This window comes from Lagopus muta, chromosome 1, assembly GCF_023343835.1.
Source record: "Lagopus muta isolate bLagMut1 chromosome 1, bLagMut1 primary, whole genome shotgun sequence".
NCBI classification, from domain to species: Eukaryota; Metazoa; Chordata; class Aves; order Galliformes; family Phasianidae; genus Lagopus; species Lagopus muta.
In genome coordinates this window covers 54,038,476-54,055,414 of record NC_064433.1, presented here as the reverse complement: position 1 = coordinate 54,055,414, position 16,939 = coordinate 54,038,476, and the positions used below count along the sequence as shown (strand labels likewise).

General features: G+C 43.9%; 1 protein-coding gene across 2 annotated transcripts in view; it reads left to right on the top strand.

The window, feature by feature from the left end:
• Positions 1–16,937, top strand: part of STAB2 (stabilin 2) — a 78,387-nt gene extending 61,450 nt beyond the window's left edge. For both annotated transcript variants that reach the window (XM_048948846.1, XM_048948836.1), the window contains 19 exons: positions 242–418; positions 503–592; positions 1,393–1,539; positions 2,609–2,665; positions 3,048–3,171; positions 3,479–3,628; positions 5,447–5,551; positions 5,948–6,055; positions 6,490–6,683; positions 7,684–7,825; positions 8,176–8,309; positions 9,251–9,416; positions 9,552–9,658; positions 9,947–10,066; positions 10,930–11,088; positions 12,081–12,188; positions 13,481–13,609; positions 14,664–14,783; positions 15,672–16,937. In XM_048948846.1, the coding sequence (XP_048804803.1) occupies positions 242–418; positions 503–592; positions 1,393–1,539; positions 2,609–2,665; positions 3,048–3,171; positions 3,479–3,628; positions 5,447–5,551; positions 5,948–6,055; positions 6,490–6,683; positions 7,684–7,825; positions 8,176–8,309; positions 9,251–9,416; positions 9,552–9,658; positions 9,947–10,066; positions 10,930–11,088; positions 12,081–12,188; positions 13,481–13,609; positions 14,664–14,783; positions 15,672–15,722 (2,388 nt within the window). In that variant the 3' untranslated portion in view covers positions 15,723–16,937. The remainder of the gene's footprint in view (positions 1–241; positions 419–502; positions 593–1,392; positions 1,540–2,608; positions 2,666–3,047; positions 3,172–3,478; positions 3,629–5,446; positions 5,552–5,947; positions 6,056–6,489; positions 6,684–7,683; positions 7,826–8,175; positions 8,310–9,250; positions 9,417–9,551; positions 9,659–9,946; positions 10,067–10,929; positions 11,089–12,080; positions 12,189–13,480; positions 13,610–14,663; positions 14,784–15,671) is intronic.
• The last annotated feature ends 2 nt before the right edge of the window (positions 16,938–16,939 follow it).

Here is a 16,939-nt window from a genome sequence, read left to right as displayed (position 1 = left end):
ATATGTCTTTCACCCCTTATCTGGGCTTATAGCCTGAGTTTTGGTGGACAGCTGAAGCACTTCAGAGAATTGGGCCATATAGCTCAACTTGGGTAACTCAGCAGTAGTTTTCAAAGTCGCAACATTTGCAAACCAGTAACCACTGCATCCCAGTTATACCAATATTCACCTTATAGGGTCAACATTGTTTTAGAGAGAGCATTAATTACATGCACGCAGAAAAGTATTTTGCATGTTGCAGAAAAACAAATTGCTTGGGCTGATCAATGATCCCATTCACAAACCTGTGACACTCTTCTGGCCCACGGACACAGCTATCCGCAGTCTGCCCCAGGAGCAGCAGGATTTCCTCTTCAAGAAGTCCAACACGGACAAACTGGTGCAGTATCTCAAATTCCACATTGTCCGCAATGCTGAGGTGAGACCTATGCTTTTTTTAGGAGCATTGCCTAGGTTGAAACAAGTGAGACTGAACACACACATCTCTTTGCTTCTTTCTCAGATATTAGCCTACCAACTCCCCCGCTCCACCTTGCTGAAGACTCTGCAGGGCTCCAACCTCAGCATTAGCTGCGGGGATAACAAAGAGATTGTAAGTATTTTCCATGCCAGCACCTTCACCCCTTACCTCTGCCACGGAATCAGCTCATATAAACCCTGCTGTGCCTGTGTAAAGAGCCTAGAAATGATTAGTGACACCAAAACTCAATTGCTTGTTGTCAGTCCATGTCAACAGCCACAAAACTGGTGCATCCACTCTACCCCTTTCAGCATGCTAGTTGGTTTGTAAGAGTTTTTCAAAGCTGTCATTTTCTCTCCTGTAAGATGCTATTTCTTCAAAACTGCTCTCAGCAACCTGAAAAGATAAATACTAGCACACTGATTTCTCCTAAAATGAAATACAAACTACTAGGATAAACCTGGCTTTGGCAGAAACCTTGTAAATACATCATCTGGGTACAAACTCTGGTTTGTAATTGCTTACAGACTAAGACTGTAGGTATGTATGCCACCCATTAAGCCAAACAGCAGCATTTTTTCTCTGCAAACATAACAGATCATACTCACATGTTCTCTGACAAGCATATGCCTCTGAAAATGTGGACGAGCCAAAATGCACTTGAGGTAGGCCAGTCCACTAGAGGAAACGAAAAAGATCTTCCCAACAGTGAGATTTTAGCACTGTGAACCCTAGGAAAAGAAGTTAATGTTGTTTCAAGAGCCTGCAGGCATCAACGTTACCTACAGGACAGCTTGACACACCATTGCACATCAGGAGCATTCCTAAAGGAGAGAATCCTCCCTGATTCCTATTGAGAATCTGGATCCAGTCTGGCCCCACAGAAAACTGCCTCACCATTTGTCACACTCTCTCCCCATCTTCTCCCTCAGGGCACACTTTTCCTGAATGACAGACAGTGCAAGATTGTGCAGCGGCAGCTGGAGTTTGACGGGGGCATTGCCTATGGCATAGACTGCCTGCTGATGGACCCCAGCCTGGGGGGCCGCTGTGACAGCTTCTTCACCGTGGACATCATGGTTAGTCCATCTGTTTCTGCCATACTATCATTTACCAAAGACACAGCCCATGGGCCAAACCCTGCCTGCAGAAGGACATGGGTCAATGCTCTGAGCAGCTTTGGCACTAGCAAGATTAGGTTCCATCACTTCAGGTTGCCTTCACCTGTGCTTTGTTTCTATCACACTTGTTGGAGACAGGCTCTTGGCCTCTCACATTTCTTGCTTTCATAGAAATTACACTCAACACATCTAAGCTGACACAGCGTGGATGAAGTTTATTCCATGAACTTCAACATGTCCTACAGTCAGGAAGTTTTGAAACCCACCGATCTTCAGATGTTTGCAGCACATGCCACTGGTGGCATTTTTCTGAGAGTGGGCATTTGGTGCTGGAAGAGGGCAAAGTAAAGGTGATGAAACACAAATTTCCTGTTAGGCTTGGGCACCTTTGCATCCACCTTTGATCCCCAGATTGTGATTTCGCTTCTGAAACTCCTGTTAATTTCATTATTTCCAAGCCAAAACATTTTAAAATAGTTTAAAGATGAAATTTACTCTAGCTTAATTCAAAACATGTTAAAAAAATCACTTAGAAGTAAATTAAATTTCATGTAATCATTCTAAAAACATCTTGGAATTCACATTTCAGTCAGGAAACCAACAACTTTGCATAGTTCACCCACTTCAGTTACCTCTTTTTTCCTTATTTTGTTAATTGAAATGGGTGTCATTCCCTCAGAATGCCTCTGCTTCCCAAGAAGTAACCAATTACCAGTACTTCAAATTATGCACCCAGATCTTATGCGCCCCATGTGAATATTTTTTTAAAGAATATCCACCATCTCATTTTCTTACTTGTTTAGATCAGGAGTAGGTTTCTTCTGGGGCAAACATTCGTTTCTTGCATTTCATGGCAATAAATCAATGCAACTATTTTGTTGTTCTCTCCTTTCTCCAAAGCTATATTCTGTTTCAAGCATGATAAACCCACATTCTTTTCTGCTCACACAAAACAGACACTTTTTATCTACTCAAAATACTCTTTTGTTGCCAGCATGCTTATTTTCCTTTCCATTTTGTACAACAGGGGTACTGTGCTAGCTGCTTCAGTGGTGCCAAATGCCCTCCAGGGACAAAACCAAAGGTAATACATTGAAGTCTTGCATTTAAGCAGCCTAACTTGCTCATCTCTGTACTTCACACACACAAACTGGAATAAGTTGGTTGGCAAAAAGAGGGAAAACTCAACTGTTGTCTTATATGATAACATAAAGCTGTCTAAAGGCATGCTGGGCATGGGAAGACTGTTGGTCTCACATGGCATCTCTTGTAGCAAGTGCTTCTGATCAGTCCCTGCCTCATTAGCCAAGCTTAGCAAGCTGTATGGGAAAAATGTATGAGGCTTCTTACATCCTATTTTAATTCAATGCATATCAGAAACGATGATTAGAAAATAATCAAATCTCCACATAGCACTCATCTTCCTGTGTTTTTTACCTCTCTGCACTGCCATGCACGATGCCCAGGAGGGGATCTACCGGTGCACTTATGATTCCTATGGGCTACGGAGGGATGGCTGCCGTAGGAACTGCTCCATGGTCATCCACACAGCCAAGTGCTGCAAGGGGTACTTCGGGCCCGACTGCCAAGGTAGGGCAGCACCCAGTGAGAAAGACAGGAAGGCCTGCGCCTTCTGAGGCTGGAAGGGTGCACAGCACCTTTCTGACAGGATTTGTAAAAGCACCTCGGGGATCTCAGAGCATGAAATTTGCTGTCAAAGCTGTCATAGCTGCTTGTACAAACCCGAGCAGATTCATTTACAGGCGTTATTTTTGTTCAAGATTTTTCAAAACAATTAATAATGAACAGTGGCAATGGATAAGGATGCACTTGAGCTCAATATCCACGTTTTTAATTATTATCCTCTCATTTCCTTTTTTTTTTTTTGACCTTTCAGCTTGCCCAGGGGGTCCAGAGACTCCATGCAATAGCCATGGCTACTGTGACGATGGCTACACTGGCACAGGAGAGTGCCACTGCTACAGTGGCTTCAACGGGACTTCGTGTGAGCTGTGCTTGCCAGGCAGATATGGCTCCAGCTGCAGGCGTATGTCTATGTTTCATTTCCATACTACTGCCCACCTCCAATCTGAACCATTTTGTCTATGATGTGGTTTTGAGCAACAAAAAAAAATGCTTCCTCCTTTCAACACTAGCATTTCTCTTGAACATCTCCTCATGCAGAGGGATGATGCAAGGTCTCAGAAGGAAGGAAAAGGCAGTGAGGATAGAGGTGTTCTTAGTTTTCTGTGCAGAGCTCCTACTTTTGCATGGTATATAGGTGACATGGAATGGAATCAGATCCTCAGTCATCAAGGTGTATCAACTACAGTACTGCTTTCCCTCTCATTCTCATAGAGGACTGGTCAGTATTTTAGTTAGCACAACGGCTCCTCAAGGATCATAGGAGGCCAAGGCCATGCACTGCTTTTGCAAAAGAGAAGGAAAAGGACACTGAGTTGAAATCAGTTTGTGAAGAGGGACAGCAGACAAGAAACTGCTCATATATCTACTTGGCTGTGGTTTAAAATGTAATTTAGATGAAAACAGGATCAACAACATCCCTTAAACTTAAATGTTTTCCCAACATGAAGCCTTCAGATTAGAAGTTTTGATGTTAACTCTTCCATTCTAACTGTGTATACCTGCAGCACTCACAAGACACACAGGGTTGGAGGTTAGAAGCTGGACATCTTTAGGATTAAAGTAACACATCTTGCTCAGGAATACTCACGTCACCAGCTTATCCATCTCACAGCATATTGTAGCACAAACTCTATGAGAATTGCTTTTCTGAAACTCAGACTGTGATACTTAGCAGGAAAAAAAAAGTCTTACAGCCACTTCTTTTCAATATGTACTTATGTTGAGTAAGAATCAGGTAACCAAACTAAATGGAAGAAAGCCAAAGGGTGAAATTCCTTTACAGCAGAAACAGGTTCTCACAGAATCAAAGTCTGACCAAATCTCACATCATTACCCTCTTTAAACAAGAATATTTGAGAAAGTGAAATGAGACAAAAAAGGCTGGTTCTTCATTGCATAAGACAGAGAGCTATCAATAATTTTTTAAGACAGACTCAGTATATAAGTTATTATAGCACCAAAAGAGCAGAGAAAAACATCACCTATAGATTAGAGGAACCTCTAGGGCACAATGGGTAACATGCCATAAATAAAAGGAAGCCATAAGCAAAAATACATAAAACCTAAAAAAGGCATTACGTGTAACTTATCCACATTTTGCGGCATAGCTTACTTACCTTATATTTGACTTTCTTAATCAGACCGACCTTCTCCTGAACAGCAACCAAACTCCTTCTTCCCTCAGGCCACATTGCTGTCCAGCTGAGGCCTTCCCTACAACTTGAAGCTGTTGCTTATTAGGACAGGATCAGGCTGAGTCTTCACCTCAGCCATTAGCTCCTTCTTGCTGTAGTTCTGTGGGAGGTTTTCTACTGCTATCGCTATGCAGGACAATATTCATTTTCAAATGCACATTGAACTAATGCTAGTTCTACAGCTGTAAGATCACGTGATAATTCATGTTGCAAGGGATGTCAAGAGGTCTTGAGTCCAACTTGTGCCCAAAGCAGGGTCAGCTCTAAGCTCAGACCATGCAGTTCAGAGTGGAACTGAAAGGACCTGAGAACCTCTAAGAACAGAGGCTGTCCAATCACCCTGGGCAATCAGGTCCTCTGCATAACTCAACTCATGGTGAAAAACTGTGAGGTCAAACTTAGCAAAGTTATTTCTAGGTAATAATGTACCTAAACTGGGAGTCTAAGGAAGGCTTCTCTATGGAAATATCTTCTGCTTTCACAGCAATGACTCTGTAAATGATCTTTATGTGTTTCCTTTGCAGCCTGTGAATGCAAGAACAACGGGCAGTGTGAGGAAGGATATTCAGGGACAGGACGATGTTTCTGTGAGACAGGATGGACTGGCCGGCTCTGTGAAAATAAGCTGGGTATTTGCCTCTGCTCCCTGCACTCTGTTACTTGGAGATAGGTGCTGACAGCATTCACAACTCAACAGAATTGAGAGTGCGTAGATGAGAGTGAAAAAATGCTGATAATGCCAGAAGCTCTCGCTGGAGACTAAGGGAGTTCCAAAAGCAGCATCCCTAATGCTGCTTCAGATTATGAGCAAATCCTTTCACCTCCCTATTTCCCCTCCGTGAGATGGGCATATGAGTGCTTCCCTCCCTGGAAGGTACTATCGAAGAGTTCATCAGTCATAAAAAAATTGTACAAGTTTTTCTGTTAGCAAGACTTGAGGGTATGAGGGTGTTCCTGTCTATATGAAGCAAGAGTATTGCAATGCAAATACCATCTACATCCCAGCTGTTTTGCCTTCCCCACAGCTTTGCCACCAGTGTGTTCACCAAGCTGCTCTGCCAACGCTGTCTGCATGGAGAACAACACTTGCCAGTGCAAGCCACTTTACAATGGGGATGGAATCACGTGCACAGGTGAGCTCCCTCTCACAGTATTGCACTTTCAGGATCGCTTTCACTGGCTCTAGGTAAAGCAGCTCCCCAGTAGCATCACTGCAGTAACTGTCACTTTCAAGCCAGGTTTCTCGCATCCACCAAATTCACCTTGGATGGAGCAGAGTCCCCTAAAGGCAGCTCTTCTGGGCTGCCAAGAGGCAAAGCAGAATCTCCAGGTGTTGGTGCTATGTCTATTAAAGCAAGGATGTCTGCCCAGCACTTCAGAGCCCTAAGGGATAGCTATTCTGCAACTGCAGGAGTGCCTCAGGAAACTCAAATAGTATTTTTACCCAAAGAGATGTTCTAGTATTTTTAATGTGCCTTAGAAGAACAAACTGAAGGTGGTTTGCCTTTGAGAGGAACAAACCCTTTAAAAGCAAACATTACTCATGCATTTTTTTTTCCTTGTGCAGCTGCAGACCTCTGCAAACAAAACAATGGTGGGTGCCACAAAGCAGCCAACTGCACACAGATTGGGGTGAAGATCTTCTGCAACTGTCAGAAGGGATACAAAGGAGACGGCTTCACATGCCTTCCTATAAACCCTTGTGCCGATGGGTTCAATGGAGGCTGCCATGAACATGCTATTTGCACTGTCATAGGGCCTGTAAGTTAAATGATTTGGGTCTTCATAGGGAAGTCTGAGACACTTCTTCCCGGTGCCAAGAAGTCTCCCTCCCAGATGGATCATACTCTCTGCTTCTCAGAGCCCCCTGTTTCCCAGAACAATTATTATGTGACACCAGTCTACTTTCCATGTCCATTTTGGCATCGTTTCAGATGAGGGCAGAGGAAAAGGGTGCTACAGTAAATAGAATGTTTTGCATGCGTAGTTTGTCTGTCCTGTTTTGTAGCTCTCCCTTCTTGGCTATCCCTATTTGCAATAGAAGTTTGGCAGCATGAAACTGTGTATATATTGGTGTCTAAACCTGGGGACAGTTGGGAGAATAACATCACTTTTTGGTTGATCATACCCTTAGATAGCTCCTGCAGCCACATGATTCTTGGCATGAAAGATCAAAGCTTGAGGAAAACTCGTGGCAGAGATTTGATCCAGCATTTGTCTTGGTGCTTTTGGGATCATCTATCTGTTCCATTTTGGTGGTTTGCCTGATGTGTCTTCCAGGAACTATCTAGAAAAGCCTCACTGTTAATCCATTCCAGCTGCTAACCATCACAGTCCCTGGTTGTGTCAGCTTCCTCGGTTTATAGTTCCCAATTTATTATGATCAGTGGACTGCTAAATTCCTTTCATGTTTCCATGCTGCCATTTAGATGTAATTTTGATTGGTGTGTAATCCATTTGTCTTAATTACATGTCATATAATTCCCCAACGCACATTATTAGCTTTGTGGATGGAATTATGCCTTGGCATTTATTTAGCAAAACACCTAGGTACGTGCATAAATGTTTTGCCTAAAAGAAGAAACAACAGTGTGACAGTTTGCAGTCTGTTGAATCATGGTTGTTACTAGCAACTTTTCTGTTTGCCCATTCCTGGCTGTCTCAAGTGACATTTTTCCAACAGTTCAGTATGCTGTGTGAAATACCACTTTTATGTCAGTGAAATACTTGCCTTGGCTTTTTTTATTCTCCCCCCAACCAGGATAAACGCAAGTGCGACTGTAAAAACAACTACATTGGTGATGGGCTGAACTGCTCAGTGATGCAGCTTCCTCTTGACCGCTGCTTGCAGAACAATGGGCAGTGCCACCCTGATGCAGACTGCACCGATCTCCACTTCCAAGGTGAGGATGGCACACCATGGGACAGAAAGGTCCTTGTCCCCGTGCCACTGCACTGATGTCAGTGGGTCTGGCCTGGATCCCTGTGTTTGTAAGATCCCTAGTCCTCTACCTATATCCACTGGAAACAATGAGATGTAAGTACAACTCAGCTTAGAACATTAAATACTTTCGCAGTACTGGGTTTATGAACCAACAGATGAAGGCATTCCAGGTAGAAATGTTACCCATGATTCCCTGTCTGTCCTAACTATATTTCATAAAAGTTACCAATATTCCCTATTGCACAGTTGATTTTTAATGCAGAAATGGAAGCCCCATCAGTAAGAGCTGGTCCCTCTCTCTCTCTGCAGACACGACAGTTGGAGTTTTCCATTTACGGTCCCCCCAGGGGCAGTACAAGATGACTTACGAGAAGGCAAAGGAAGCCTGTGCCAATGAGTCAGCCACTGTCGCCACATACAACCAGCTGCTGTATGCACAGAAGGTGATGTAAGCTCGCTGCAGGAGGAGTCCCCAGTGTGGATTTAGCCATGGTGTAAATGGAGAAGGAGGAGCAAGGGGGTTGCTCCGTGCCAATAAATTTTGTGTTCTAACCTTTCTTCCCTTCTGCCAGCGCAGGATATGTTTGCCTGAGAGCAGTTTTCAGACTGGTTTTGGGGCTCGTGCCTGCTCATACCATGGTGTAAATGGAGAAGGAGGAGCAAGGGGGTTGCTCAGTGCCAATAAATTTTGTGTTCTAACCTTTCTTCCCTTCTGCCAGCCCAGGATATGTTTGCCTAAGAGCAGTTTTCAGACTGGTTTTGGGGCTCGTGCCTGCTCATACAGCACTGAAAACAATTCAGTTGCCAAATTTTTGTTTCCAGTTTTCCAGAGAATAAAGTCAGACTTGCAGAGGGTTTTCATGAGAGTTGTAATTCTTAGCTCTTCTATAAGAAATGTATGAGTTAGATCTATGTTTGGATTTTATTATTTTTATTAAAGTAATGCTCTAGGATTACGATTAATTTAGCAGAGCTATTTCCACTCTCCTTTTCTTGAATGTGCTGTAGGCAACACATGGTTGATGTCAGTGGAATAAGCATCATCACACCTCAGATTTGTAAGACTTGTTTTCCGTAGGGTGAGCCAGACTGTACTGTTCTGGCTCCTTCCCATCTGCAAAAGGAAGGAAGGAAGGAAGGAAGATGTTCATGGTTGAGAGACATTTTTCACAAAATATGAGGCTGGACCACAGCCAGACTCCTTCTGCAGCAACAAAAGGGCTGGATGGGCAGGGAGCAGCAAAAGCAGAGCAAGCTGCAAGGCAGGGAGTTCACTCAGATTCCTGAAAGTGGGCTGGGGGATGTCAGGTGCTATCCCTGTCCATCGGCAGCTCTGGCCCCACAACCCAGCTCTCCCCATGTTCTCTCCCTCATGGCCTTGCAGGCGCGGTACCACCTGTGTGCAGCTGGCTGGCTGGATGGCCAAAGAGTGGGCTACCCTACTGCCTTCTCATCACCAAACTGTGGCGCTGGGTACGTCGGCATTGTGGACTACGGGAAAAGGGTCAACCTGAGTGAAACATGGGATGTCTTCTGCTACAGGGAAAAAGGTGAGAATGGCCATCTCAGCCTCGCCACAAAGGGGGCCCTGTTTTGAGTACTTTTGGCAGCCAAGAACAAGGAGAACCAAAACTGCCTAGAAAAGGGCACTGGCTCACATAGCTGTCTGTGTTTGTGCATTCCAGAGGTGAACTGCACCTGCAGGCCAGGCTACGTGGGGGATGGCTCCTCCTGCAGTGGGAACCTGCTGCAAGTGCTGATGTCCTTCCCCACGCTCACAAACTTCCTGGAGGTACGGTCTGCCACGGGCACAGGGATAACTGGGCTGTCCCGGCACCCAAACACTGTCATGGATTCATAGATCCACCAAAGTTGAAAAAAATCTCCAAGATCATCCAGTCCAACTATCCACCTACCACCAGCATTTCCACACTAAGCTATGCCTCTTAGTACCTTAGTACTGGCTGTTGTCCGCAGCCAGTGTAGGGGACAGAAAGCAAAGCCTCTTTATTGTTACTCATATGACATCTTTTTATCTCGAAATTGCCTTTCACTAAAGCTGAATTTTGTTTCTGCCCAGAAAATCATGGCTTACTCCAACAGCTCTCGGAAAGGGAGAGCATTCCTGCGGTACCTCACCGACCTGTCAGTGCATGCCACACTCTTCGCTCCAAATGATAGTGGATTAAGGGAAAATCAGGCAAGAATGTTTTCACTTTTCTTTCTTCATTTTAATAGCACTTTCTGAACAGCCATTCATGGGTTTCTCTATCTTGATGCAATCTCAATTGAAAAACAGTCTTTGTATGGCACAATTTCTTTGTAATCCCATATAGCTTGAACTGTGCTTCTGGAAGGGTTAATTTCATACTCTCTGCTTTCCTTCTATAGTCAGGAATACTAAGTTACTGAAAGTCTGACTCACCCCAGAGAATTTTCCATCAGGAATTTTAGTCATCCAGCTGTAAAGGTGTCTGACATGAAATCTCCCCTGGCTTCATTAAGCTCGGTTATTCAAAGAAAGCAGTACTTCTGATATTTCTTGCAAATGCTTTAAAGAAGGCTATTCCTAGCTTCATTCCTGTGCCTGTCCTTTTTTCCTTCCTTCCACAAAACATTGCCTCCAACAGCTGAGGTGCAACCCCAGCTACTGAGATGAGGTCAGGACTTCTTCACCTGTCCCAGAGTGATAAGCCACTCAGGTATAAAGCCGTGTACTTATTAAAAGCAGGACACAAGAGATTTCAATTCCTGTGAGTTTAAGCTCTGCCTTGCATCAGGCTATTCTGAGTATCTACGAGGCTCATCACTTCAGGTCACGAGAGAGTAAAACCCTTTGTGCCAGCACAGCCAAGATGTAGCCTGCAGCAGCCAAAGGCCAGCAGGGTTGGAGGATCCTCCCTACTGTTTGCATGCAGGTTTCCCAACAGACCCTGACCTGTACTGCACTTACTGAAACATTAACAGCAGAGAGGAAAAAGGTCACAGGCACTCTGACTGGAGGTAAATCCAGTGGATTAAAGGGACTAATTAATATTCCTTGTATTTCTTTCTGATTTTTAGACACTTTCCGGTCGAGACATTGAATATCATTTATCTAATGCCAGTATCGTGTTTTATGAAGACTTGACAAATGGAACCACTCTCCTGACTCGTCTTGGAGAAAAACTTCTAATTACAGACAACGGGGGAAAAGAATACCAAGCTCCTTCCACCGAACAGGTACCTTTGTAAGAAATCCCCAGCTTTTTCTCTCTCATCCTGTACCTTCTAATCAGCTAACGTGCTGATCTGGAAAGCAACACTGTGAGGTTACAGCCAGCAACAATAAGAGGCTGAACTGAGAAGACTGGTGCTCCTAGGGTGGGCAGAGCTAGGACTGTAGCATGTCCAAAGAAGGGCAGTAGAGCTTTCTGGAGCGCAAGTCTTATGCGGAGAAGCTAAGGAAACTGGGATCATTCAATCTGAAGGAGCTCAAGAGAGACCTTATTGCTCTCTACAATGACCTGAAAGAAGGTTGTAGTGAGGTAAGGATTGGCCTCCTCCCTAGTAAAAGTGACAGAACAAGAGGTAATGGTCTCACATTACTCCAGGGGAGGTTTAGGTTGGATCTCTGCTCAGAGTGGTGGAGTCACCATCCCTGGAGGTGTTCCAGAACCGTGTGGATGTGGCACTGAGGGACATGGTCAATGGGCATGGTGGGGATGGCTGATGGTTGGACTGAATGACCTTAGAGATCTTTTCCAAATGTAATGACTTTATGATTCCATTATTATGATAGCAGCTGGCAAACTGTGAATATACACATCTGCAAGCAGCCACACTCCAACATGCACAACTCAAAAGATGCAGCTCAGACTGCCTGAAGGCACTGCAGCATGGAGATACAGCCCTGGGTCAACCCTTCTTTCAAACAGTCAGGGTTACAGGAGAGAACAGAGAAAGGGCAGGAGAGACAAGAGCAGCAGCTTATCAGTAAAGACACTTGCATTCGTGAAGTTTGTTGGTAACTTTCAAGTAGAGGGAGAAGAAAAAAAGAAAGAAAGAAAGAAAAAAAAAAGCCTGCAGGCAGTATAGAGGATAAGGATGAAGGCTCAAACCAAGCCCACCAGTGATTTCTCTTAATGTGTCAGTATCTGACATAGCAGCTGGGGAAATAAGCTCCCAAGGCAGGAGGGCCAGAGCTCAGATCTCACTGTTCTCTCTCCTGGTAGACCGAGACCAGATACGTGGATGGAAGTGCTATTGTTGAATGGGATATAGTCGCTTCCAATGGGATAATCCATGTCATTTCAGAGCCTCTGAGGGCTCCGCCAGCACCTGTAAGTACATAGGGACTTCTGGGGTAGTGAGAGGTGGCTGTGGCTTATATCCCAAATTAATTTCTGATATTCATATATTCCCAGTTCCCCCCCTGCTCCCCATGTATACAGTTTCAGTTTAAAAGGTTATATTGAAAGAAATTCAGAGGGTGAGAACAAAGTGCTAGCGAAGCCTGTTCTTCCCATATATTTTTTTTTCAATTCAATTCAATCTCTTCAGCTATTTTGCACACCCAAGCTTTTATAAAGATCCCTTTGAATTTTCCCAAAAGCATCTTTCAAGCTTCTGAGGAAAACTCGTTACTGTTGGTTTTGGCACTTCCTCCTTTCCAAAACAAAGTGTTTGAAAACTCAGATTATTTTTTTGCACACATAAATTCCTGCCATGGTTCCAGTTGTCCCATCCATGAGGAAGAGCAGCCAAGCCAAACCCAACAGCACATGGCGAAGCAACGCAGTGCAGAAAGGGCTGCTCTCACTTCCTTTGGGCCCTTTCACTCGATTCAAAATAACACACCATTTCTGTCAGTCCATAGCACCACAGTGATAATACTGTGCATATTATTTTCTTCATAACTCAAATGCAGGAGGGCAAAGATTTTCTAATATTTAGCTGTACAACTGCACTATACTTCAGTGCAGAGTGTATACTAGTCAGGATAATTAAGGGATTGTTTTTGCCAGCGTATATGTAGAAACCCTTTCTCTAAGAAGGACACAGAGGCATCATAGAGAAAAGCCAGAGTCTCTTCCGCACTGGAGATCCCTCTTCACTCCTAGGATTACCAGCAAAGAGCACAGTGGTTGGGAAACTACATCCGGAGCACCCTAGAACCTTCAGACAAAATTATCACCAGCACAAAACCAGCAGTTCCCTTCAGGACTGCAGTTGTATCAGGCCACAGGGCTGCAGAAGGCAAACCACCAACCCAGTTTGGAAACATTCTTCCCACATAGGTTAAATCCAGATTACGTGTAAATTTCTTTCAGCTCTTTGCCTAGGAATTTATTAAGAAGTTATGCATACGCATAAAACAGTCTATTCTGGATATTTCAAAACACAAACAAGCTGAAGCTGTACCAAAACCATTGTTGAGTGCGCAGCATCCAAATTCTAGTTTGCAGTTATTATCAGAAGGTCGCATTCAAAGGTCTCTGCGGATCACGTAGTGGGGAACTGCACCACAAAAGCAGCTAAGGACTTCAGACATAGCTCAGAGAAACATCACAGTACTGAGGTGCTGGCAGGCAATCAGTGCACACCCCATAGCTCACCCTGTCCATGCTTCCAGGCTCATCTCCATGCCAGTACAGGGACAGGGATATTCTTTGGCATCTGCCTGGTTATTGGAGTCGTGGCCTTCATCGGATACTTGTACCTCCGATTCAGGAAGCAAAGCACAGCCTTCCAGCACTTCAAGGTAAGAGGCAGGGGAGTGCAAAGCAAGCACTCCGCACTTCCCAGACCCCACTGTGCTTTCCAGATCTCAGGCTCCAAGTTATCCTTACATTTCATTAAGCTAGAATTGCAGAGACATTGCAGATCACTTTATGCTTGAACTGCTCACGCTGACACATGACAAAGGCTCCCACATTTGACTTGGGAACTCGGTTACTTTGCCTGCTGCACCACGCTGGGGGGCACTACCAGGGCTCCTGCTCTCGCTGACACTACCAACAGCAAGGCCTGGCCAAATGCTTGCATCTGAACAAAACCAGTGCAGACAGCCTTGTCTCCAGAAATGTCAGCTTTAGGGAAGCAGATCAGTTGAACCACTTACAGATGAACTTACTCTCTTCCCCTCCCCTTCCATGGCACTGCTAATAGTTTTATAGCTCTGGAGGTTCAGGTATTTGATAGGGAAAAAAGGCTGGATTGAGAGACAAGCAAATCAGAGCAGATTGAAGTATAAATTCTTATACCGATGTGCTCTCATGCTTGCTTTCTCTAACTTCGTTAGCCTCACAGAGCATCTTGATGATGCAAAATCAGCCAGTAGAAGCCAAGCTATCCAGAGACAAGGAGGTGATACAAAAAAAGTGATACAAAATCAATCCCAAGGAAAGCAATCAGAAACTCCCTCCTATTCTAGCTTACGTATATGTATAGTACTATAGAAATAAAAAAGGAGCCATGAACCAGAGGAAATGCTTGTAGTTGTTATATCACAGCAGCAAGCACACTTAAGAACAAGCACATACTTTTCATGCTAGGCACAATGCCAGTGCAGTACTTCCTGTCCTGTTCTTCACAGTGACTTAAGAAGGGGGTAAAATGTTTGAACATTAAGTGACCCAAGACAACATGACACCCAGAGTTCATGAGTGCAGAGTTCATGCCTGGAGACACAGAATTAGATGATGAAGCCAGTTCACTCACAACACTGCACTAGTCAGTAGAGAAGGTTAAGTGCTCCACTTAAGGCACTGTAGGAGGAGAATGGATTTTAAGATCATCTGTGTTATTTTATGTAGTCAAAAGATGACACTGATGTAACATCACTGGAGAAGCCCCAGCCTTCAAATATCACCAACCCCTCATATGAAAGTTCTTCTGCACTGACTCCATCAGAACCTACTTACGATCTTTTCTCAGTAAGTGTTAAATCTTATTTGGGACACAACTAAGATCATAGTAAGAGGGGTGATCTTATAAAGGAAAAAAAATCAACTTGGAAAAAGTATTTGGAAAAAAAATCATTGAAATTCCTGGCTTTTCTATCTCAGCCCTGCCAGGAATGGGGTAGCCTCACTTGGAGCTTAAATGAGGCTATAGTCTATAGCTCTGCCTCAAGTAAGACAAGAGATAACAGCCTTAAGTTGCTCCAGAGGAGGTTCAGGTTGGATCTTAGGAAACATTTCTTCTCAGAAGGAGTGGTGCTGCAGTGGCACAGGCTGCCCGGAGAGGTGGTGCAGTCACTGTCCCTGGAGGTGTTCAGGAACCATGTGGATGTGGCACTGAGAGACGTGGGCAGTGGGCATGGGGGGTTGAATCAAGATGATCTTGGAGGTCTTTTTCAGCCCTAGTGATTCTACAATTCTAAGTAATGACTATTGAGGCTCCAGCTGCTTTCAAAGAGAGCCAAACTAAACTGGACTTCAAATGGTGCTGCGACATGTCTATACAAACTTTAAAGCCTTTCAGTTTTGTCTTCTCTTTGCTGCAAATGCAGCTGAGTGTCATGCTAGCACGCTGTACAGTGTCTGAAATGCAGTGAGAAAGGGGTGGGAAACAAGAGAAGGAAAATCTGGGTAAGACTGAATCATCTGGGTAGCCTTAATGGCCCGATTTAGCAAGACTCTCATGTAAACACAGCAGCTAACGAGCAGAGTAGTCTTGTAAAAAGGCTTATTCAGTGCAAAAATGGCAGTTGAATACTTCCATCTATGTGGATAAAACCCATCTATGTGGATACATTTCCCAAAAATGTGAGTTTCACATGCATGATGTTAGTCTGATTTGTTTTCCCTTCTGTTTCATAGGATTCAGATGACCAGCAGCTTGTGATGAGTGGCCCTTATGATCAGAATTAAAGATTCAGCTTGGCATTAGTCAGTTACAGAATACATTTCTATTTACATTTACTGGGGGGAGGAACCACAGCAACTGCAACTGTCAGGGAACAAAATCTCATTATACATTAAAAACCAAAGCATAAGAGTTCTGCCTTGTTTAACACGCAGTCTGTAGGATTTGCAAAGTTACCAACCTCAGAAACACTGACTGACAAATATCAACTCTGAGTGCCAAATGCCAATGTGAGACTCAACTCTCCAGCTGTCCGAGAGAAAAGAGGCACTTATTTCTCTACAAAAAGCACAGGACTTTCACTGGCCTCTTATCACCCAGCTTTTATTCTTTGTACAGCATTTTAAATTGCCTCAAACACACAGGCTGATAAGTTGGCAAATATACTAAATTTGCTACTACTCCAGCTCTGCCTTTGTTTTGGCTCAACTGCAACTACAGCCAGCTGCCATGAAACAGAACGTGTTAAATCCATAGTTTTAAACAAAAAAAGAAAAAGAAAAAAAAATCCATAGTTTTTTGGTTGGATTTTTCTTTTTCTTTTCTTTTTTTTTTTTTGTGCCAGTATCCTTTTCTGTAAGAATTGCAACATCTGCCTCAGTTGGCCTGCTCCAGCATTTCCAGCTTTCCTAAGCTTGGTTTATATCTCATGTCACTCTACAAAGGGCAATATTAAGCACAGCTGTACTTCTTGCTAAAGTTGCTATATGAGAATATTAAAATAGAAATACGTTTGTACTTGAGCCATTTTTGTGAACAAGCAGCCAATGAAGATACTCTGCAGTCACATCCATATCTTCAGGTCTGACAGAAGACTTCTTCACACATGCTGCCATTCAGTCAATGCTGTAACAGCAGCTGCTATTTTCACCTTACTATTACAAGTGAATCAACCCCAAGTTTGACTGGCAGAAACTACAAAACAGCAAGGAAAGGAGGATGCTATTGCTCAACAGCAGTAATGTTCACCTGCAGCATATTTGCTACATGTGGGAAGGACAAGGGGAAAGACAGCACTGGAGGGACGCATTCATTTCCTCTGAAATATCCTCAGAGTACCTCCTGTCAGAATAAGCCAGGACTGATAACAACTATCAAGGACAGCCAGGGGAACCTCATGTGTAAATATACAGTGAATGAAGGCCACAGACTGATTTCCTTACTCCTATAGAGGTGTCTTCTTGAACTTCCCTAGAGATATTAAAAAAAATATATTACAACA